The sequence below is a fragment of the Hypomesus transpacificus genome, chromosome 3 (assembly GCF_021917145.1).
Source record: "Hypomesus transpacificus isolate Combined female chromosome 3, fHypTra1, whole genome shotgun sequence".
Taxonomy (NCBI): Eukaryota; Metazoa; Chordata; class Actinopteri; order Osmeriformes; family Osmeridae; genus Hypomesus; species Hypomesus transpacificus.
Window position 1 is genome coordinate 889,272 of NC_061062.1, and position 24,148 is coordinate 913,419.

Sequence of the window (24,148 nt, forward strand, 5' to 3'; positions counted from 1 at the left end):
CTGGACCTGTCTGTCAGGTCGCCCCCTGGGGGGCAGGAGGAGGTATGTCACGCCTGTGGGGGACTGACGCTGGCCCGTGATGTGCAGCAGAGGGACGTGGCACTTTTAGATGTGCAGAGTGACCAGCAGCCCTGCTGATATGATGGACCCAGGACACAGGAACCTCTGCCCTCCACACAGGGACCTCTGCCCTCCACACAGGGACCTCTGCCCTCCACACAGGGACCTCTGCCCTCCACACAGGGACCTCTGCCCTGAACCCAGGACAGGCCCTGAAGGGGTGACATAGGAGGCAGGTCAATCAATATGCATAATAACACCCATCACAACAGAGGTGGTGGGGTGGAGGGGTGGGGGGAGGGGAGGCATGGGGGGAGAGGGTATCCCTGGGGGGGGTAATCGGGATCATTGTTGTGCAAATGTGTCAAAACAGTGTCATGCCTTGTGGCTCCTCCGGTGGATTTCATGTAGCATTTTTATCCTTCTTATAGAGCTTACATGAAAGCTGTTAGGTCGATAATACCACACGTTAGATTTTGCCCAAAGCATGTTCGTTTTGCAGTCTATAAATCTGCTATTCTTTTTTTTGTTTGCTTTGCATTAGTATAAAGGAAAACCATCTTAGCACGATACGTTTCTGCTGTTTCCTCTCTTTACAGTATGAGCAGTCTGGTACAGTAATAGTGGTACAGTAATAGTGGTACAGTCTGGTACAGTAATAGTGGTACAGTAATAGTGGTACAGTCTGGTACAGTAATAGTGGTACAGTAATAGTGGTACAGTAATAGTGGTACAGTCTGGTACAGTAATAGTGGTACAGTAATAGTGGTACAGTCTGGTACAGTAATAGTGGTACAGTAATAGTGGTACAGTCTGGTACAGTAATAGTGGTACAGTAATAGTGGTACAGTCTGGTACAGTAAACGCTCCTACTTGGACTGAGCATGACTCACATCCTATTGAAATAGCTTTGTTCTGCCCCCCTCTGCTTACTGCCTCTGCTGACCCCTCATTACATGGATAATGCATTTGGTTGAGCATACTGGGAGATCACACCACCTCCAGTTACAGCCTCCCTTCTCAGATCACACTGTCACGTGTGGGAGGAGGGGGGGGGGGGAGGGGGGAGGGGGAGGGGGGGGGGGAGGGTCCAGCAGGTGGATAAAAGGTATCCCAGGTGATGTGTGCAGAAACCCTCCTCTCCTTACAGACACTGGAACCAGCCTTGCGTGCACACACACACACAGACACGCTGCCATCCATTCAGGGCCACTGCAAAGACAGCCCAGTGAGAGAGAGGGGGAGGCTGAGCCGAAGGGGAGAGGAGGGAGGTGATGAAGACAGAGAGAGCGAGCGAGCGCGAGAGAGAGAGAAAAAGAGGAAGGGAGGGAGGGAGAGAGATGTGTGTGTGCGCGTGTGTGAGCAAGAGAGGGGGAGGGAAGGAGCTGTGTGTGCATGGCCGTCATATTCTCTCATCCTAGATGGTGCCTCTCCTCCATGGCTTTGTCTCCTCCAGCAGCCGTCGTGTCCCCAGGATCAGGCTCCAGCGTAGGCTGCGCTGCCCAGCCAGCCGGGGGTGAACCCTCCCCAACAAAGAGCCTTTGAGATGGCAGCGAGAGCCTTCGCCTGGAGGGAGGAACACATCAGGGTTTCCCAGGCAAGCGGAAGCCTGCAGTGTGTGTCCGTCTGAGGCAGCCTGCCTCGACCGTGTGTGCGTGTGTGTGTTAAGGAGAGGAAATGTGCGAGTGAGCGTGTGCAACGGAGTGTTTGAGTGTATGTGTGTGTGTGTCTGTGTGTGTGCACTCGGTCGCAAGCCTGTTCCCTGCGTGGAGAAGAGGATCTCCTTGTCAGAGAACAACAAGGTAAGGGAGCTGGCGGCTTGATTTCTTCTACTCCAACAACCATGTCCCCCTCCATACCTTCGCCTGCTCTCTCTAAAGACCAGGAGCAGAGGAGAGGAGAGGAGAGGGAAAGAGGCTTAGCTCCATTGATAAAGAGCGAGCTTGTGTGCAGTGTCGGTAGAGAGCAGTGGTACTGGTGTAGGAGGAGGAGGAGGAGGAGGAGAATGCAGTAAGTCCAGGTGGTGATGAGGAGGAGAGCAGTAGAAAGCTGAATGCTGTGAAGGAGGACAGCCTCTCCAAGACGAGCGTTCACCTTCCATCACCTGTCCTTCTCCCTCCCCCCCTCCCTCCCTCCCTCTCTCCCCATTCTTCCTCCCTCCCTCCCTCTCTCTGTCCTCCACCTCTGTTGGAAGAAGAACACATTCTGTGTGTAGTGAGCGTGCTGGTGCTTCTGTGCTGTGAGACTGTGGCATGTTCAGCTAATGCACACCAAGCTGCTATGACTGGATGCTAACAGCAGGGTCATGGAGAGAATAGATTCCTGTTGTTGTCATTGTGGCTTTATTAGACATTAGACTGCTCAGGTGAACTTCAACTGTCTGCACTGTGCTGCAGACAGCTGTGAGCTAGAAGGAGATGCTACATAGCCTGCTGTACAGTACTGTAGGTAGAGCGTTTAGCCTGCTGTACAGTACTGTAGGTAGAGCGTTTAGCCTGCTGTACAGTACTGTAGGTGGGTCATGTGGCTGATTTAGATGCATGCAGCTGTGAGGAGGGGAACTGACAAGTGTTGGGTTAGAACAACATGAGCTTTTTGACAGTGTGCTGTGGACCACTGCTGAAAGTATGCCAGAGCAGAAGGACACAAGGAGTCAGGGTGCAAGGAGAGGAAGGACACAGAGAAGGGTGCTGTCATCTGCAGATTGATATGGCCCCAGTTACAACTGATGTCATTGTTTTACTGACTGAGAGATTGAATATTATGGAATAATTGAAATACAACTGGTTGTGCAGTATGCTCTGGTATAGTCAGTGGTGCTGGACTTGGTAGAAGACTTCTTCCCACCTGCTGCTCCAGGGAGATGTAGCGCAAGCTAACCTCCTGCTAATTGGCAACACAGGAGACAAGCCTGGCTGTGGCCCTCAGTTCCAACAGATCTATAGAGCTGGGGCAGGTCCAAGCCAGGGGAGAAGGTCACAGGTGGGACAGACTCCCCTCTCAGGAGTGAGTGAGGATAATTGAGGCTAATCAATACGGAATACTCAGGTAACCTATCGGTGATTGATCAACCCCGCTCTGTTGCTGTGTGAGGCAGGAAGCTGTATTCCTCTCTGTGTGCCATAGCTAGCAGGAACTAGCATGAGTTGGTATCTCAGGTTTCTCACTGATATATTCATGAGGGAGGGAGGGGATGGATGGGATGGATGGAGGGGAAGAAGGGGAGGGATGGAAGGAGTGAGAAAAGGAGGGATGGAGGGAGAGCGTGTGATGGAGGGGAAGGTTTTGAAGCCACACACAGGTGGTCGTGTGCTGGCTGAGGGGGACATACTCCCTCTCCCCCATACATAGAGAGAGAGACAGAGAGAGGAGAGAGAGAGAGAGAGAGGAGAGGAGAGAGACAGAGAGAGAGAGAGACAGAGAGGGGGAGGGGGGGAGAGGGAGAGGGAGAGGGAGAGGGAGACAGAGAGAGAGAGAGAGAGAGAGAGAGAGAGAGAGAGAGAGAGAGAGAGAGAGAGAGAGAGAGAGAGGGAGAGAGGGAGGGAGAGAGAGAGGGAGAGAGGGAGAGAGAGAGAGAGGGGGAGAGAGAAAGTAAGAGAGAGGGGGGTGGGGAGGGGGGGGGGAGGAAGGGAGAGAGAGGGGAGAGAGAGAGAGGGAGAGAGGGAGGGAGAGAGAGAGACAGTGAGAGAGAGAGAGACAGTGAGAGAGAGAGAGGAGAGAGAGAGAGAGAGGAGACAGTGAGAGAGAGAGGGGGGGGGGGGGCTTGGCAGGCTACATGCTTCAGGGGCTCAAGCTGCTTTGTGGGCGTGACAGATGAGGTGGCTTGTCTCAGGTGAGCTGGGACACTGACAGGTGCAGACCGAGGGGAGCACGACCACCCACAACACACGCACACACACATACATAGGTACAAACCGGACACACACACACACAGGTACTCACACACACACACACACTCACACACACACACACACACACACACACACACACACACTCACAAGCCTGCCAGAGGGATGCTTACCTACTGGTCCTGTCTGCATTAACATCATTACTGTGGCCCCCCTGCCATAGGATGTCAAACAGCAAGGATTAAAACACAAGGCCGGTCAACATTAGGCCAGCGAGTCCTGTCCTGCTCCAAGAAGAGATCTGGTCCTGCTAGGGGGAGAGACCTGGTCCTGGGGGGGGGGAGACCTGGTCCTGGGGGGGGGGGAGACCTGGTCCTGGAGGGGGGAGAGACCTGGTCCTGGGGGGGAGACCTGGTCCCTGGGGGGGGGGGAGACCTGGTCCTGGGGGGGGAGAGACCTGGTCCTGGGGGGGGGGAGACCTGGTCCTGGGGGGGGGGGGGGAGACCTGGTCCTGGGGGGGGGGGAGACCTGGTCCTGGGGGGGGAGACCTGGTCCTGGGGGGGGGGGGGAGACCTGGTCCTGGGGGGGAGACCTGGTCCTGGGGGGGGGGAGAGACCTGGTCCTGGGGGGGAGACCTGGTCCTGGGGGGGGAGACCTGGTCCTGGAGGGGGGGAGAGACCTGGTCCGTGGGGGGGAGGGGAGACCTGGTCCTGGGGGGGGGGGGAGACCTGGTACTGGGGGGGAGACCTGGTCCTGGGGGGGGAGACCTGGTCCTGGGGGGGGGGGGAGACCTGGTCCTGGGGGGGGGGGGAGACCTGGTCCTGGGGGGGGGGAGAGACCTGGTCCTGGGGGGGGGGGGAGACCTGGTCCTGGGGGGGGGGAGACCTGGTCCTGGGGGGGGGGAGACCTGGTACTGGGGGGGGGGGGGAGACCTGGTCCTGGGGGGGGGAGAGACCTGGTCCTGGGGGGGGGGGGAGACCTGGTCCTGGGGGGGGGGAGAGACCTGGTCCTGGGGGGGGAGACCTGGTCCTGGGGGGGGGGAGAGACCTGGTCCTGGGGGGGGGGAGAGAGACCTGGTCCTGGGGGGGGGGGGAGACCTGGTCCTGGGGGGGGGAGAGACCTGGTCCTGGGGGGGGAGACCTGGTCCTGGGGGGGGGAGAGACCTGGTACTGGGGGGGGGAACAGCTTCACCCCAGAGACCCAGCACACAGTGGTTAGAGGAGTTGGAGGGTAAGAGGTGTCTGTCCTTCTGAGAGACACGCTGAGACGGTAGAACAGAGCGACCTTCTTCTCACAGGGAGATGTTTCGAGGAACGGTGGAGGATCTGAGCATCGATAAATGAGGCCCCTGAGAAGCAGTTGAGCTTGTCCCTCTGGTCTGTCTCTGATCTGCAGGGATTCACCCGGCTTGAAGGACCGCAGGAAGCCAAGAGCATCTTTAATTAAACAGAGTGCAGTTCAGTTCTTCACTTCCTGGCTGTGTCTGGAGCTCTGCTCAGCAGGCGAGCACGCCACGGTGACACGCCTGTTTTCCACGTTCAGGACTGGTGCTCAGAACCGTGTCAGTAACGCGCTGGCTTTTGGATAACAGCATAAAAGCTTTGGGACCTAAGAGGAGCAGTGTTTACAATGCCGTTATGCCCCGGTGCTCAGAGTGGATGAGAGTAGCCCTGTAGCTTTCTCTGTGCATTAATCTGTTCGAATGTTCACAGCCTCAAGTCAAGCGGAAAACGAACGTGATTTCTCTTCTGCTCAGTAAGGCATGGAGTCTGAGTGCCAATCCAGCAGAGACAGGATGATGTATGTTTTCTGTCATGGCCAACCATCCTCTGTTCAAATCCCCCTGATTACAGTGTGTTTACTGCTGGCAAAGCCTGTCAAGGTGTTGTAGACAAGATGCTGTGTGTCTGGGTATTGTGAGGGATGACAACCGCAGTGGCGCCCAGACTGATAACAAAGAGAGACAGCAAAAACCAAGTGAAACATTGTCGAACAAGAGAATACTGACAGGCCTCGCTCAACACGTCTCTCTCTTTTTCTATCTTTCTGCTCTTTCTCTCTCTCCCTCCCTCTCTCTTATCCTCTCTCCTTCTAACCCTTTCTTTCATCTTTTCTTTCTAACCATGTCTCTCTCTCTCTTTTTGTAGTCCTCCTTCTCTCCACACTGTCAACTGTCACCATGAACTCAGAGGTGATTTGCACTCAGGCTGCATGTCTGCCCTTGCAGTTCAGACTAGCCCCTCTGGACGAGACAGGGTCGTCTCTGGACGAGACAGGGTCGTCTCTGGACGAGAGTGTCTCTGCGTCGCGCTCTCCCTCCATTCCTGCAGGCCTTTTCTTTTCATTTGGGGAGGCTGAGATGAGAACAGACCAAAAAGGCTTTTTCATCCCATCACAATGTCCATGTCCGATGCTCTGAGTGCGTTTGAAAAACAGTAATTGACTTACTTGGTGTCCCTCGGAGGGAAACTGAAGACATGACATTTGAGTTACTGTGAGGGATGTCAACAATCATCAGTCAGCTCTGAGCTCACCTCACTTTGAAATACAATAAGTACGGAAAAACTGAGAATACATGTTTGACCAGCACGTAACATGGAAGGGTTATTTCCCTACTCTGTCCCATTTTTACAAGAACCCAAACTTTCTTTTATTGTTCATAAACTTCTGAAACTGGTTCACGGTTGTTCAGGTACTGGCCCTGGGTGTACCACGCATTCTCTGCTTCTCCCAAGTGTGGTGGAGATTTGCTACAGGGACACAAAATCAAGGTTTAGACATTTGGTTTCATCACCAGATGAAATAAAGATCCCGCCTGGGAACAACAGGAAGAGCAGACGACCCTGCTCACCTGGGACGTCTGCTCTCATCCTGGGATTTAGATTCAATTGGTAAAATATACAAAAAAATATATACCCTCGCGGGCTGGTGTATTTAAACGGTTTGGTCGTGCGTAAATTAAGATCAGAAGCATGAAATATACATGTAAGTCGGTTGCAATCCTGTCATGTGACACCTGCTGTGTTGGTTGGGTTCAGGACAGTGATCAGCCATGTTAGGGGTTTGGCTCCAGTATGTGGTGTCTCCCCTGTCATGGTCTGTTCTGTCCTTTGAGGTGACAGAGAACACAGGCTTGTCTATAGGATGAGAGGGTCAGGTCTGTAGGATGAGAGGGCCAGGTCTGTAGAATGAGAGGGCCAGGTCTGTAGGATGAGAGGGCCAGGTCTGTAGGATGAGAGGGTCAGGTCTGTAGGATGACAGCGTCAGGTCTTTAGGATGACAGCGTCAGGTCTGTAGGATGACAGCGTCAGGTCTGTAGGATGACAGCATCAGGTCTGTAGGATGAGAGGGCCAGGTCTGTAGGATGAGAGGGTCAGGTCTGTAAGATGAGAGGGTCAGGTCTGTAGGATGAGAGGGTCAGGTCTGTAGGATGACAGCATCAGGTCTGTAGGATGAGAGGGCCAGGTCTGTAGGATGACAGCATCAGGTCTGTAGGATGAGAGGGCCAGGTCTGTAGGATGAGAGGGCCAGGTCTGTAGGATGAGAGGGTCAGGTCTGTAGGATGAGAGGGTCAGGTCTATAGGATGACAGTGTCAGGTTAAATCTTAACCAGTGCTGTTGTGTTTTCTGGTCACATCCACATCTTGAGTTCCGTGCCCTTAGATGCATCTGTCTGTGTGTGTGTGTGTGTGCGCGCATGTGAATGCCCCCTGTGTGTGTGTGCTTGTGTTTGTGAGCGAAACCCCCCCCCCCCCCCCCGCCCCCCCAAAGGCAACGCAGTCTCATTACACTCAAAGGGCAAAGCGGTCATCATAATGAGGCTGACAGAGACGCTAACCCTGAACCCCACACCACCGCACTGCAGAGTCCAGAAACAGCTGTTAAGACCTTGATGCTATGTACACCACCAGAGCAGATCTGGCCACGTCATTTAGCCTGGATTATGTTACATTCGTGCATTGAGAAATGGAGAAAAGAGGATTACCTCCTCCACTGTCCACACACACACACCTCATAATTGGACACGAATCTTCAACAAAACACTCATGCAACAGTGTCCTAAAATTAGATGAGTGAAAGGCTGAGAAGCTGATCCCTCCAGTGCTATCACCTGCACCGTCCTGACATCACTGCACATCTGCCCCAAAAAAGATACAGAGAAAGAATCAGGGCAAATAGAGAGAAAACATTCATTCGGGACTAACATCCCCCAGCAAATCCAATATCCCTCTCTTATCTCTCTGTCCCCTCCCACTCGCCCCTCCACCACTCCCTCTCTCGGGGAAGGAGAGGAGGGAGGTAAGCGTGTCCCCTCCACCAGTCCTGTCCTCCCTGCTGCTGGACCGGCCTGCAAGGAGGGGAGCATGCTGGGACATGGGAGGCCGGGGCAGCAAGGTAACCCTGGGGGAGCGGAGCGGAGGTGGAGGTGGGGGTGATTATGTTTTTTAGATATGGAGGTGGAGTGGGTGAAGACACAGGAAAAGAGCTGCGTTGATTATCCATACTCAGGCTGGAGGTCTGAAACAGAGTATCTATGTGAAAACAATATCATGTGTGACATTGAGTAAATTGAGAATGTCCTCAGGTAGTGGAAACAGGTGTAGGGAGGGAGGGGCTGTGCAGTACTAGAGACGGTTAGTAACACCAGCAGGGTTTATTAGTGTCCGTCTGTAGAGTGGACCTGTATCAACACTCAACCAGTCCAATTAATTAGGCCTGTTTTGGGTTATTGGTTGTTTGGTGCTCCTGATTCAGGATATTTTGCCTGAAAAGTGCTGCGTCTAATGACAAAAACCCTCCTCGTGAAGCAGATGTCAGAATGACCTCATCCTCTTTCCTGTGTGATGTCATTGACAGAATGACCTCATCCTCTTCCCTGTGTGATGTCATTGACAGCTTCTGCCTGGGTTTTGCTTCGGGCACTTTGACAGGTTCAAGGAAAGTCAGTGAGGCAGAGGGTCAAGTCCCTGCAGTTCAGCAAAGATGTGACTGGAAACTACGATTATAGGCCGTGTGCTGGTTCAGCTCAGCTCACATGCGTGATTCCCTGGGCTTGAGAATCAATCCCAAACTGTCATCAGGATGGTCATAAACTGAGTGCCTTAACAGTAGTCGATATAAGGATAGATGCATGTGATTACAGTTTGTGAATCAATAACTTATCCACTTTTCATTTTTACTTTATGCAGACATTCATCAACATGTTGTATGTTTTGATTTGGTTTCATGTAGCAACATACTTAGTTTGAATTTCTAGACATCTGAATTTGTTGTCTGCTCTGAATTATGGATGATGTAGTTCTATTGTGTTAGCTACTGTCCAAACGGACATCACTTGATTAAGTTGCACACATCATCCTGCTTGTGTGTGTGTGTGTGCGCGTGTGTGTGTTTGTTTGTGTTGGTCCGATCCCATTATCACTAGTGGAACCAGATGACTGTAGCAGTTCCTATTTCACTCATGAGTAAATATTGATTGATCTGCTTGTTCAGGAAACACCAGCATCGTGTGTAAATATTTAGCCCGGCAGTACCAACATCTGGCCCATCCTGTTTAAACCAGACAGTGGAGCAGAGACAGCCAATATGAAGAGGAGAAATGGTGAATAGCAAGACATGAAGACATAAGTACAGTGTGGTTGTCACAGACTCCTCTTCATTTGAAAGCCATAGGCGGTACCTAAAAGCCTTTTGTTGTTTGTTTATTAGAGGAAGAAAATGGGTTTCAGTCTGAACCACGTTACCAGGTTTGCCAGGCTCCCTGTTCCTGCTGTCCTATCCATCCATCCCTCTCTCTCTCTTTCTTTCTCTCTCCATCCCTCTCTCTCCACCTCCAGCGAGCGACATGCCAGAGTGTCTCTGTCAGATAAAATGAGAGTCCTCCGCAGCACCATGTTATGTTCACAGAGAGAGCACAGGGATACAACTCATGAGACACTTAGCATATTAGCCTTGTGATTGAATTATCCTTGGAGGGGGGGGGTAAATTTCCCTTCCTCCTCACCCCCCTCCTCCTCACCCCCCTCCTCCTCACACCCCCCCCCCCCTCCTCACCCCCTCCTCCTCACCCCCTCCTCCTCACCCCCCTCCTCCTCACCCCCCCTCCTCCTGGTTCTGAACCCTCTGGTGGTAAGGAGGACAGCAGACTGTCACAGCCAGGAAGACAGCTCAGCTGTTTGATTGGTCGCCTGCCCGTCTGGCTGAGGAGAACACCAGAAGTCATTTCCTCACTGTTTCCCAGTGCATGATGGGAGATGGTATCTCAGCTCCCCTGGGCCCTTGCTTGTCCTCTGCACGAGGGCTGGAGTGCTCCACATCGGACAGACTCCGGGTGCCTGGTGGTCGAATATCAGGTTTATTCACAACAAAATCAGTTCTTGCAGGTTTTTAGGTTCTTAGAAAATGTGCTGCTGTGTTTGATTATAGTCGCAGTGACAAAGACGATTTAAAAATAGACATGAGGGATGTTGCCTTCCAGCTAACCCGGAAAATTCTGCAGTCAGTTATGTCAGGTCAAACAGTTAGCTCTGCATCCTTTCAGCCCCTTTCAACTATCAACCTCTTTCCTTGGAAGTGAAAGCCAGCCTGTCTTGCTCCTTTATTAGCATGGGGAAGAGGTTATGGTGACCTGGCTTCTGTGTGTCTCTGCCCTCCTCTAACGCTGGGAGCCTGTGACCTGAACACAGGCTGGCTGTGTGCTGGGCAGTGAAAAGCCATGGAGAATGAATGGGCCCTAATTGACCAGAGATCCTTCATTACGCACGTGCTAACAAACCCATGCACTCTCTCCCTGCCTGAGCAAGGCTGGAAGACGTATAGACAAGTGACTGACAGCTTGCTGCCACTCTGAGGCATGTTCACATGAGAGAGAGAGAAGGAGAGAGAGAGAGAGACAGAAGGAGTGAGAGAGAGAGAGAGAAGGAGTGAGAGAGAGACAGAGAGAGAGAGAGAGAGAGAGAGAGAGAGAGAGAGAGAGAGAAGGAGTGAGAGCTTTCAGATGGCCAGTTTATAAATCCTTCCCATGCTCTTTGATGTGGTGAAAGATGTGATGACAATGACATGGCACATCTAGTCATACAGTTAAGAGGCTTGGTAGGATCATGTTTTTCAACTCGTTTATCTAATGCACTGCAGTAGACTATGGTTTACGTGTATTTCACATTCACAGTGTTAATTTTCAAACATCTTTTGTCTAGATACTCATGTGTTCTTTTGTGTTTTCCAGGGCCGACGTAAACTGGTCGAGCTGTCGCTCTCGCAGGACTGACGATGTTTCGCAAGAAGAAAAAGAAGAGGCCCGAGATTTCGGCCCCGAGGAATTTCGAGCACCGCGTGCACACCTCCTTCGACGCCAAGCGCGGCTGCTTCGTGGGCCTGCCCACGCAATGGCAGAGTCTGATCGAGAACCTGAGGCGGCCCAAACCCATGGTGGACCCGTCCAGGATCACAGACGTGGAACTCAGACCCAAGAAGGTAGAAGAACCTTGATGTGATCTAGCGAGATCTCCAGACACTAATAGTACGGCCTAGCAGGGCCTGGGTTTGTTTTCAAATGTGGGCGTGACAGCTTGGCCGTTAAATAGCCTATAATTTTCGGAATAAAAATTGGGGGGGAGAGATTCAAAAAGTTATTATCATGAAATACGCCCCTCCGGCCAGGGTTAACGGTAGTCGTTAGCGCAACACTGTCCATTTCAAAGACGTAGGCATTGTCTGAACACTAAGCCAACAAACACAGTACCGAAATGTCTTTCACTTGAATAGATAGAACAGGGTGATCTGAAAGTAGCGTAGGCTAGTTAGTTACGGAGAAAAACGTCTTGCGTAAGGCAGGGATATCTCGTCTCTCAGTAGTCCAGAGTCCTGGTGGTTCTGGAGGTCTTCTTCACTAGCTCTTCTCTGTCAGATGCCTTCTTATCTATCACGGGGCTGGGCTAATGACCCTGCTGTGTACACCGACTGTACGTCGTGAATCCTTGGAGGACCAAAAGATTTATTACTCCATGCAGGCAATTAATAACGATCCATGGTGCCTTCCCACAGATGTCAAACCCGGGGAAAAAAGTGCGGGTACAGCAGTGGAAATGCCAGGCAACGATAAAGCCTGTGAAGCTGAGGATTTCCACGCCCCACCGAACTCACTTATGGCCCTTTGGAAAAAACACGTGCAAACATATCTGTTAGCACAGTGGATATGTCTGAGCTCTGCATTTTAGAAAAGCTCTTTGTCAGCTTGTAAGGCCGAGGCATGCTTTCTAATGGGATAATCAAGATTAGATCCCTGGTAAGCAAGCGTGTGCACCGTACTGTAAATGATACAGCATGTAGCGATGAAGGGAAGGTTAAGTTGTTTTAGTACTAGCGTTTCACGTCTCATGTCAGTGTAAAACACAAAACAGTACGTAGAATCGCTTCATTGATAGGCTAGTGAAGGGATAGCCAAACCGCGATCTCTAAGACATTTGACCCAACACAACATGTTCACAACATCTATGATCTTGTATCTACATGTGCCTTAAGTTGACCAGAAGCATGACCCTGAAAAGGAGTAGGACTTGGGTCCAAAAAGGAGGACAATCCCAAAAAGTTGGTGGGGGGTGGGGGGTGGGGCACTTAAATAAAAGTGCACTGATTTTCTGTTGTCCAAGGTGAGACAAGTTTAGTCAAAAGATAAATAGGAAAATAAGACAGTACCATTCCTCAAACAATTTCAATTGTAATAGAAATTAAATTATATAATTTGGTCAGCTCAGCAGCGGTTGTTTTATCATCCGCTGTTGTTGTGTTCGAAGCAAAAAATGATGTTAAGGAAGAGTCCCCGTCAGAACTAGCATTATCCTTGTGCCGTTACCCAGCACAGGCATGCCGTTCTAAAGCCCCTTTCCCCCTACTAGTACTCCTCACGTCTATATCAATGCGACAGAGCTTACGAAGGTATGATATTGATCTTTGCTGCTGTTAGTGGCAAAGTGGAGTTCTTAACTCCATGTAGGTTTAAAGGAGGTCTTTTTTTTTGGCATCTGTAAGCCCAAGCGAGTGGTAAATTGCGACGGTGGGCAGGAAGGTTCAAAAAGGGCGAAAAGGAGGACACTCAACAGCGGTCCGGACAAAGGGCTGGAAAACTGGACTGTCCGGACGAAATCCGGACGTCTGGTCACCCTAAGCCTTGCCATATGGGTTTTGGGGGTACAATAGCAGGGAAACGGGTTACGATGTTCACTGTGACGTAAGCGTGACCTGGTCCAGATAGCCTATCTGAGATAGGCTGTCTTTAATTCATAGGCTAAACACGAAAGTCTTCCCTGCGAGCTCATCACGTTTGCATTAACTCTCCATCAGGGTGTGTCTGTACCCTGTCATCTGCCAGGGGCATTTGGATGTGTGCTGACATTTTTGAAACAGCTCACGATCACAAAGTTTCCATGATTCAAAGTTTTGGCCCAGATAGTCATCCATGCAGCGAGTTTTCTTTGACTCCTAGATTTTGTTGCACTACGTACTTTATGGGGTTTTATCTTTGAGACTATTGTCAGTACAAAGCCAACAGGGAGATGATTCAAGTCTGACAAAACTGTTCTTTCCAGAGCAGTGTCTAAAATTAACTTGCCTCACAGCCGCAATTACGTCACGCCCATTATTCTGTGTGTCAGCCCGCCTGTAAGCGTCTCGTGGTGTGGTCGTCTTTGTGGTGAACATGCGGCGTGTCTTGCAGACCATCGTGCGAGGAAGCATGATCGGACACGGGGACTACATCGCCGCCATGATCAACGACATGAGCCGGCTGTCGGTCACCAGCTCCAACTCCCTGAGGAAGAGCAGTCCCTCGTCCAGGAGGAGGGCTCAGTCTCTGGGCCGGCTGGGGGAGGTCTGCGAGGGGGACGTGTACCAGTATGAGGACCTGGATCTGGAGGATCACCCAGCCCAGAGGGAGTGGAGGGACGTGGCCCGGAACGACCTCCGCGAGGGCGCGCCTCCACACTCGGCCACCAGGAGGAGCGTCTCCCTCCAGCCCAACGGGGTCCTCCCCCGGGCCAGGTCCACCTACGAGGTGAGCGTGAGCTCTCTGGACACGCCCTCGGCCCCCCCCCCTGCCCCTGCTGACCTACGGGGGGGTGCAGGTGGGCAGCCCCACCGACAGACTGATGATGAGGAGGGAGTTTCCTCTGAGCAGGGCCATCCCTCCTAACCAGCGGCCCATTGCCTGCTTCTACAGCCCGGCCATGGCTGTCCACCAGACCCCTGGAGGCCCCCCTGCAGAGTACCGCACCAACATACCTCTGTACATCCACCCCCACAGCCCTGGGGGGCCCTACTCCTCATACGACCTGAAGGTAGGTTGGCCACACGACACACAACCCTGCTCATGCAGTCCTCAGAACACTCACACACAAATCAGTGAACAATGATACGGATATCAGCTGACTGTGAACTGGGCGTCACGTACAGGCGAATCCGTGTCATGGCCATTGTAGCGTGTGATAGGGCGACATCATGAAAGCTCTCTGCATAATAGGATATGCAAGTTAGAGTGGCTCTCCTAGAAAGGATGTTAGGATACCTGTGGGCTAGTCTGAACACACTGGTCCCAGATGGAGCAGATAGAGGGAAGGACCTCATTTACATTCAGTTAAAAAGCAGGACGGGGACCCAGGGACAACGGCCAACCCTCTCCCCTCCTCCTCTGTCTCTCCCCTCCTCCTCTGTCTCTCCCCTCCTCCTCTGTCTCTCCCCTCCTCCTCTGTCTCTCCCCTCCTCCTCTGTCCTCTGTCTCTCCCCTCCTCCTCTGTCTCTCCCCTCCTCCTCTGTCTCTCCCCTCCTCCTCTGTCCTCTGTCTCTCCCCTCCTCCTCTGTCTCTCCCCTCCTCCTCTGTCTCTCCCCTCCTCCTCTGTCTCTCCCCTCCTCCTTCTCTATCGCTCATCCCTACATCCCCATCTCTCTCCTCCTCTATGTCAACCCAACTCTCCTCATCCTCTCTCTCCTCCTTCTCAATATTTCTACCACTCCCTCCTCCTCCTCCTTTTCCTCTCTGCTATCCTGCAGGCAGAGTCTGCTGCCAGGCACCACTCCAGCCTGCTCGCTAGTGGCACCAGCAGCCCACTAGTGAGCAGCATCAGAGCCCACAGGCCGGTCCGCTCCTCTGCCAGTTACACCCTGGGCCTGTCCCCCAACATGGGCCAGCTGAGGCCTGCAGGGCCCGAGCCTCACCACCGACACTCAGCCTGCCCAAACCCCCCTCACCCCAGACAGGACAGCCCCTCCCAGCCTCGACCCTCCCCCACAGGCTCCCTGGCCACCAGCCCCCCGGGAACCTGCTCCCCGGCCTTCAGACCCCCCCACCACCCCTGCCCCAGGCCCCCCCCAGACCCCCCCAAAGTGACTCATGAGCAGTTCAAGGCCGCCCTGCAGATGGTGGTGGATAAAGGAGACCCGCGCTCGTACCTGGAGAACTTTGTGAAGATCGGGGAGGGCTCCACGGGGGTGGTCTGCATCGCCAGGGAGAAGCACAGTGGTCGGCAGGTGGCCGTGAAGATGATGGACCTGCGGAGACAGCAGAGGAGAGAGCTGCTGTTTAACGAGGTAGAGATGAACCTTCAGCGCTGCAACACCTGCTGCAACACCTGCAGCAACACCTGCAACACCTACTGCAACACCTGCAACACCTACTGCAGGCCTGCAACACCTGCTCTAACACTTGCTGCAGGACAGTTGGCGTATGTGTAGTGTACTTACACACAACTGCATGATGCCCATGTACCAGAATACCAGATACCTGGTATTCTGAAATCTAAATGAAATTCTAAATTTAAAGAGAGCTTTATACAAATTACTTTACTTTCTACAAAATTGGATGTGTACAGATGCACAGTAAATTCACATATTTATCACCATCTGTAATATATGTAAGTAGGTTTGTATTCATACTGTGAGGGTGGTATTTAGCCTGTGTTCTCTGTGTTCTCTGTGTTCTCTGTGTTCTCTGTGTTCTCTGTGTTCTCTGTGTTCTCTGTGTTTTCTGTGTTCTCTGTCCCGGCCAGGTGGTCATCATGAGGGACTACCAGCACAGGTGTGTGGTGGAGATGTTCAAGTCTGCGCTGGTGGAGGAGGAACTGTGGGTCATCATGGAGTACCTGCAGGGGGGAGCGCTCACCAACATTGTGTCTGAGACCAGGTAAGTCTCAGGAAGACCAGGTAACTAACAGGGAGACCAGGTAACAGGGAGACCAGGTAACAGGGAGACCAGGTAACAGGGAGACCAGGTAACAGGGAGACCAGGTAACAGGTAGACCAGGTAACAGGGAGACCAGATAGACCAGGTAACAGGGAGACCAGGTAACAGGGAGACCAGATAGACCAGGTAACAGGGAGACCAGGTAACAGGGAGACCAGGGAGACCAGGTAACACAGAGACCAGGTAACAGGGAGACTAGATAGACCAGGTAACAGGGAGACCAGGTAACAGGGAGACCAGGTAACAGAGAGACCAGGTAACAGGGAGACTAGATAGACCAGGTTACAGGGAGACCAGGTAACAGGTAGACCAGGTAACAGGGAGACCAGGTAACAGGTAGACCAGGTAACAGGGAGACCAGATAGACCAGGTAACAGGGAGACCAGGGAGACCAGGTAACAGGGAGACCAGATAGACCAGGTAACAGGGAGACCAGGGAGACCAGGTAACAGGGAGACCAGGTAACAGGGAGACCAGGGAGACCAGGTAACACGGAGACCAGGTAACAGGGAGACAAGATAGACCAGGTTACAGGGAGACCAGGTAACAGGTAGACCAGGTAACAGGGAGACCAGGTAACAGGTAGACCAGGTAACAGGGAGACCAGATAGACCAGGTAACAGGGAGACCAGGGAGACCAGGTAACAGGGAGACCAGGGAAACCAGGTAACAGGGAGACCAGGGAGACCAGGTAACAGGGAGACCAGGTAACAGTAACCTCTGCTACATTCACACTGACTGCTGTTTCCACTGACACCTGTTTACCACTACATGGTAAGTCTATGAATATGAAATAACGAGAGCACCACTGTGACAGAGCTGTTCAGCTGTGTTTTGTCTGGATGGGAGATGATCTTTTAGTACCTTTATTGACCACAAGGGGGTGGTGTGGCACTCACTAGCATCATTGCCAACTAGGTAACGCTATGCAGCACAGAGAAATCTATTCAGCCGCCTCTCTCCTTCTCTCTCTCTCTGTGTGTGTGGGTGTCTCTCTCTCCTTCTCTGTGTGTGTGTGTGTGTGTGTGTGGGTGTCTCTGTCTCTCTTACTGGAGCACAACATGCCTCCTCCTCCAGGAAAATCCATAATTCAATAACATAATTAGATTTGTGCATGTTCAAATGACATGTAGAGAGGCAAATCTAGGCCAAAAATGAGATTCCTCAATGCAACAGCAAAGTTCAATATATCGAGTCTTGCATAATCAAAAACAAGAAGGTTGCCTGCTCATCCGCACAGAGTAGAAGTTGTCAGGGTGAATCATCTCTGGCTGTCCGTGTATATTCAATTGTTGACAAAAAACTGGCTGAATCACCACATTAACTCTAAAGTCAGCGGCTGTAGTTATTCTGGACTGGTCTTCATGTTCACTCAAGATCTGGCCTCCCAGTCAGGACTTGTCAACGCTCAACATTAAAAACTGAATTAATTGAACTGCTAAATCAACTTTCTTCTTTCCTTCAAATTCTAATCTGTCTCCCAAATGAAGGTTTAAAGACGAGATACAAAAGTACTTGGCACGCCATTTGTTGCTGATGTATTTTCCAAGAAATCTCTGTTACACAACACTTGCGTTTCAGTATCCCTGAGGCTTGTGTTTTAATGATGCACACGAGGTTGTGAAAGAGAACAGGGCTCTCCTGGGTAACAGTCATACTGATTGTGTGTGTGTTAATGTGTGTGTGTTAATGTGTGGGTGTTAATGTGTGGGTGTTAATGTGTGTGTGTGTGTGTGTCCTGCAGGCTGAACGAGGAGCAGATAGCCACGGTGAGTGAGGCAGTGCTGCAGGCCCTGGCCTACCTCCACTCTCAGGGGGTCATCCACAGAGACATCAAGAGTGACTCCATCCTGCTCACACTGGACGGCAGGGTAACGCCCCCCCCCCCCTCACATACACACACCCCTAACACACACACAGTACACTCTCTCTTACAGTCCATCTCTGTTTAATTGTTGACTGATGAGGTGCTGTCGCTGTGCTGTCGCTGCCCCCACAGATCAAGCTGTCAGACTTTGGGTTCTGTGCCCAGGTCAGCAAAGACATCCCCAGGAGGAAGTCTCTGGTGGGGACACCCTACTGGATGGCCCCAGAGGTCATCTCCAAGTCCCCATATGGCACCGAGGTGAGTGACTGCGGATTTACATCCATACAAGCCAATCCCCATGACGTGAGGGTCGGTATACTGAAGAGGATGTGTGTCAGGTGGACGTGTGGTCGCTGGGCATCATGGTGGTGGAGATGGTGGACGGGGAGCCACCCTACTTCAGTGAGACTCCTGTTGCAGCCATGAGGCGACTGAGGGATGAGCCTGCCCCCTCAGTCAGACACACCAGCCAGGTGAGAACGCACAGCCTGCCCCCTCAGTCAGACACACCAGCCAGGTGAGAACGCACAGCCTGCCCCCTCAGTCAGACACACCAGCCAGGTGAGAACACACAGCCTGCCCCCTCAGTCAGACACACCAGCCAGGTGAGAACGCACACACAGGTACACACACACAGGTACACACACACAGGCACATACACACAGACATACACACACTCATAGACGTGCACAGATAGCAACGTTTTTCTGGTATCATCCTACTTTACTTTACTATACATTTTTTACTTTCACTCCTTAAACATTTTACACAAATATCTGTACTTTCTACTTCTTACGTTTTCAAGCCAGGCTCATTACTTGAATTTTAATCTGTATTTGGTGGCATGAGAAAAAATATTTCTCAAAAAAGTAAACAAAAAGAAAAGTTAAAAATAAATAGTTTTGAAAAAGATTTTAGAAATATTTCACAGGTTTTAAACGTTTTCCTGTCGACGTGCGAAAAAAGTGTCCACAAATATTTTTGTAATATAAAAATACTAAAGTAACAACAAACAAAGTTTTAAGAAAATGTTTCAAGGTGAAAAAATATATATTTTTAAAAGGGTTCAACCCAAAAAAGTTGCAATAAAAACATTTAATAAAAACTTGTGTGTGAAAAGTCTATGGTCGTCTGCTCTGTGTGTGTCAGGCAGGTGAGAACACAGTAGGGATGGGGGGGAAATCGATTCACATTTGAATCGCGATTCAGTCTTCTAGCGATTCACATCGATTCACAAATGTTAAAAATCCATTTTTTATTTGTAAATATATATCTTATATTTTCATTTTTTATTATAAAAAATTGCAATCAATATTTTTTTCTGATTTGTGACCCCAAGAATTGAATTGTGAGGTATCAAAAGATTCCCATCCCTACGACAGTCATCACATGCGCACAAACATCCACACACACAACTAAGCGACCTCGACTCCCTCTGCAGGTCTCCCCAGTGCTGAAGGACTTCCTGGACCGCATGTTGACCCGGGACCCAGGGCAGCGAGCCAGCGCCACTGACCTGCTGGAGCATCCCTTCCTGCTGCAGAGCAGCTCACCCCAGTGCCTGGTCCCCCTGGTGGAGCAGTACCGCAAGCGCATGTCCCGCTGCTGATGCCTGGAACCCGGAGACCCTCCCCAGCCACACCAACCTTGCTCCTGGGCCCAGACTGGCCCTGACCCCCCTCCCCTCCTCCTCCCAGCACCCCTCCACACCGATGGGAGAGCAGGAATGGAACTCAGACTACGCCTGGTGCTGTTAGGGCTCATGACGGGCCAGTGAGTTTGGTAGTCCTGGCACGGGCCTGACTTTAAGAGAAGCACTTTAGCCGTGAGCAGAGGTTGTGTTGAAGGCAGCATGTGAGCAGTAACTCATTTACACGCCGTCTGGGACTGCTTGGGACTGACAGCCTGCAGGATTCCTGCTGACACACCAGCCATCTCACATCGCTGTGTTACTGGCTTGACATCGAGGATGACACTGAACTGCATTCTCATCCATTGCAACGGTACAAGACAGTGTTTGGATACTAGTCGCGTATTCAGTTTTATTCCTAACTCAAGCTATAGCTCATGACCTGTTACATACATGTTACCTCTCCAGCCATACAGGGGTGAACACCTGAGTGTGGATGGAGCTGTTTGCATGGCCACACACCTGGCACAGAGGCACACAGGCACACCTGGCCTGGTCTGAATGCTTGAAGTGTTTTCTCACCGTGAGACCAGCCACCCTCATCACCATAATGTGTGTGTGTGTGGGTGTGTGTGTGTGTGTGTGTGTGTGTGTGTGTGTGTGTGTGAGTCTGCTGTTTCCATTCATCCAGCTGAACCTTCACTTTCTTTTTGATATGTTTTCATTTAAATGACATTTTTTCCCCGCTTTTCCCAAAAATATGTTGTGAATCGTTTGTAAACTGTGTGGCAAAAAAAAAAACGTTTTCATTTTTTGAATGATTGATCCTTAAAACGTAGCTGATTGAATCAACAATGTAAATACAGATATCCTGAACGTTAGGACGGATTTACATTCGGAAACCATTGTTATTGAGATTAATTTAAAAGTTTATTTGACTTGATTTGGAAAGTGTGTGTTAAGTCCTGAGATGATGACATCGTCCAGTATCCTTCTCATTGGATCGTTACTGAATTTTGAAACGACAGGGTGTGTGTGTTGCTACTGTGGCGTGTGTGTGTGTGTATTCGGTCCGTGTAGACAAAGCACAGTTTGGCATGTGCTGCCACAGAACGGTCACCTGCTGAGAACACATTGCACACAGACTTTATATTCGGACATGGATACAACATATTTCATGTATTTGTATTTCTAGTAGCCTAAGTCAGTCATGAAAATAGAGAAATAAACATTATTTTAATTTTGTATAAATCAATAAATAATGCATATTGAATCCAATAATACAGCTCTATTTAATGTTATCTCTGTCTCTCTCTACTGGTCTTTGAAACAAATACAAGATTTTGGGGATATTTAATATATATTTAATAGTCACTATATTTGCAAATCACACAGTTGCAGATACAGCGACGTGTACAGCAAGCATACAAACGGCATCTTCAGTACAATAGAAATTCTATTTAATATGAATAGTTTGTAAATAATTGTTTATCAATAGCTCTTCAGAGTGCAATTATATACATTATATACAAAAGCGACAGACCCACCGATTGAGCAATTACAGTAGGCGATTATTGAAATTACAGAGCGCTCAAACACTTAAACGTTATATTATTGTATTTCTTCACAAGTGAATGAAATAGTAATATATGACCACACATTTTATATTTGTGTAATTTTAAGTGCTATAATAAATCGACTGCCATACATTTCTATAGCCTAGTATTTTAATCAAGAGTGACTCGTGAGCTGCTTTCGAATTCACACTTGACTCCGCTGATGCTGTCGACGCTGGGCTGGCTGTTAACTTTCTGATGCGCGTGTGAGAAAGGGAACGTTTCGGACCTGGACATTCTCGCTCTTCCATGCGCAGAACCGGAGGAACAGTCTATAACCATTCTCATGAACTCGGGGGCAGTGAAGCGTCGCAGCAACCTTGTCCCGAGCCCGGTGAATCCTGGAGGACGGATAGGGATCTTGTCTGGCTCCATCTCTCCTCTGTTGAAGAGGAGCTTTCTCCCGCTTGGAAGGCTGTCTCTTTTTTGAGACGCTCTCCTGCTTGACATGTCATTATTTTCATCTTTCTGTGACCTCGCGTTTTCCTCGGGCGCAGCTCTCTGAGATTTACCTTTGCCGTTTAAAGGGCCTCTTGCCGTGACAGTTCTGTCAGCATCACTTGTCACTGCACCTGTTTTCTCTCGACATTCAATCTTGGCGATCAAGAATCTCTCGTCCTGCAGCGAGCCTCTCTTGAATTTACTGGCCGATAGCCTCATGTCGCCCATATCCCCTTGGTACGACTGTTTCCTGCTGCTTAAGAGGTCCAGGTTAAATGATTTAGCTTTGCCCCAGAGGGGGAAACTCTCTTGCGCCTGCTGTTTCAGTGCTCTATCCTGACTGGAATCTTTCTGACATGGGTCAGGCAGGTGGTTCAGCGTCTTAACCCCTCTCAGGTCCCTAAGCTTGCTGTTCTGTAGCTGCTTGGCGGTGAATACAACATCTCTGTCGCCCTCCGCCTGGGCTCTCTGTAGGTGGTGAGGAGGGACACTCTGGTGACAGCTGTTGTTCTCGATGGACTGATCATGACACCTGAAGCGGTTCCACAGTCCGTTGCTGTCTCCGACCTTCAGCTGTCTCTGAAACACCCCTGGAAGCTGCTCTTCACTGTGGAGCGGCTTGGAGAACCTCTCGAGAACCTGCCGGGACAACTTGTTGGGCTGCCGTCTCTCCTCTCCCGCCTCGCCAACGGTTACTTCTGACCCCACGCACCTCCTCCCAGGGACGTTCAGGGCCTGGATGCAGTGATTGTGGCCGAAGAAGTTAGCCACTTGGATGGCCGAGTGGCCCGCGTTGTTGGTTCGGTCCAGCCGGAGGCCCAGTCGCTTGAAGGCCTTGACCAGGAACTCCAACACCTGGCTGTGGCCTGCGTAGGCGGCGTACACCAGGGCGCTGTTCCCCCAGGCGTCCGATACGTCGGGGTCAGCGTTGAACTGCACCAGCAGTTTGACCACGTCCAGGTGGCCGAGTTCGCAGGCCAGACTCAGGGCGGTTCGTCCGTTCTCGTCCTGGCAGTTGACGTCGGCACCTTTCTCCAGCAGCAGGCGGGTGAACTTCGCCCTGGCACCGGGCTCCGGCAGGCACACGGCGAACATGAGAGGAGTACGGTTGTTCTCCGTCTTGGAGTTGATGATGCGGCCGTCCAGCGCGTCGAGGATGAAGCGCGCCAAATGGACCTTGCCCTCGTGCATGGCGTCCAGGAAGGTCTTGGTGCCCGAGCCCTGCCGCAGATCCTTGGGTCGCATCATTCTGATCCGAGTTTGAGAGCGTGCGTGTGTTGAGAGACAGAAAAGAGAGAAATAGAGAAAGCAGGATGGTAAGAAAAGGTGAAGCAGTTTCTCCGGGCCGCTCTGTGTTGATAGCGAGTGTATTTACCTCGGAGTGACTCTCGGCGCGAGCAGCCGGTGTTTTTATACCTCTCCCTCCAATTGCCCTCCCCACGTTACCAAGGAAACAGCCATCTGAGTAGCTGGATGCAGAAGCAGGATAGCTACAGAAGCCGCGTCCTCCGCCTAGAGGAAAGATATGCCGTTAGAACTGAATAATTATTCGAGGAGAAAAACATGACCGATGTTTTTCATGTGTGCCAGGTGAAAGTTATTACAAAAGAACCGCTGAAGCCATTCACTTTGAATCCAGCACAGTCCACTCAAATCAACTTTGACACGCCTCTCATCCAGAAGGTGTGCACATTCAGACTAACATTTGACCAAACGGTTAGACAGTGTAGAGTTTGCTGAACATCATGAATAGTGTTTTACTTTACTGTAAGCCTAATACAGTTTCTTTTCTCACCAAATGTTTACTATAGAGGATATTATGGTAAGCCTGTAGCTCTGTTTGTGGGTACTCTTAACATCCTGGTCCTGTAACCTTATCTATCTTGAGTCTCTCAGGAACAGGAAGCAGAACAGGAAGTCCATATGTTGGTCTTCCTTTTCGAGAACCTCCTTCCCTGACTAGCCTCTCTCTGATCTCTCTCAGGCTCTGATGCAGTTGTCATGATAACAACATGTCCATTTAGCGTGCACCTGCAGCTATATTCACTGTTCTTTTTGGCCTGGTGCATTGAGACCGAAGGTGCTCTGAATGGAGTTACACATACGTGTCGTTTTACAGGGATACATGATGTAGTGTCTCACCCTAAGCAGAGTTTGGTTTAGAGGCATAACAGCTGGTTTGTTTACGTGCTGTAATAACATTGTGTAATGCAGGCTTGCCCTGGCACTCATTTCAGGCACAGTAATTGTGGATATTATGTTGCTCTTGAGTGTGCAATGGTAGATTAGGCTTTCATAATACTCTGTTGTTTTTGTTGTTATGGATGACTGCTTTCTGTTGCATGTGGTGGCCAACATGAGTTTTCCAATGAGAGGACCTGTTATATGTGGTGGCCAACATGAGCCTTCCAACGAGAGGAGCTGCAGCTGATGTAATTTCCCCAAAGCGGCTCAACG

At 50.8% G+C, this 24,148-nt stretch overlaps 2 protein-coding genes across 2 annotated transcripts; one reads left to right on the forward strand and one right to left on the reverse strand.

The window, feature by feature from the left end:
* The first annotated feature begins 1,780 nt into the window (after positions 1–1,780).
* Positions 1,781–19,613, forward strand: LOC124466120 (serine/threonine-protein kinase PAK 6). Its single transcript, XM_047017801.1, is given in 10 exon segments — positions 1,781–1,862; positions 11,134–11,381; positions 13,621–13,991; positions 13,993–14,239; positions 14,949–15,485; positions 15,944–16,077; positions 17,882–18,008; positions 18,137–18,262; positions 18,343–18,477; positions 19,446–19,613. Coding segments are annotated over 9 exon segments (2,049 nt in total). The 5' UTR covers positions 1,781–1,862; positions 11,134–11,177.
* A 1,238-nt stretch (positions 19,614–20,851) lies between these two features.
* Positions 20,852–23,550, reverse strand: LOC124464152 (ankyrin repeat domain-containing protein 50). Its single transcript, XM_047016093.1, has 3 exons — positions 23,487–23,550; positions 23,067–23,203; positions 20,852–22,940 (listed from the first exon to the last, which is right to left on the reverse strand). The coding sequence occupies exon 3, from the start codon at positions 22,937–22,939 to the stop codon at positions 21,362–21,364; it is 1,578 nt and encodes a 525-aa protein (XP_046872049.1). The 5' UTR covers position 22,940; positions 23,067–23,203; positions 23,487–23,550; the 3' UTR covers positions 20,852–21,361.
* Between the last annotated feature and the right edge of the window lie 598 nt (positions 23,551–24,148).

What these genes read in the sequence shown, in the direction of transcription:
- LOC124464152 (XM_047016093.1), bottom strand. Translation starts at nt 22,939, where the DNA reads ATGATGCGACCCAAGGATCTGCGGCAGGGCTCGGGCACCAAGACCTTC.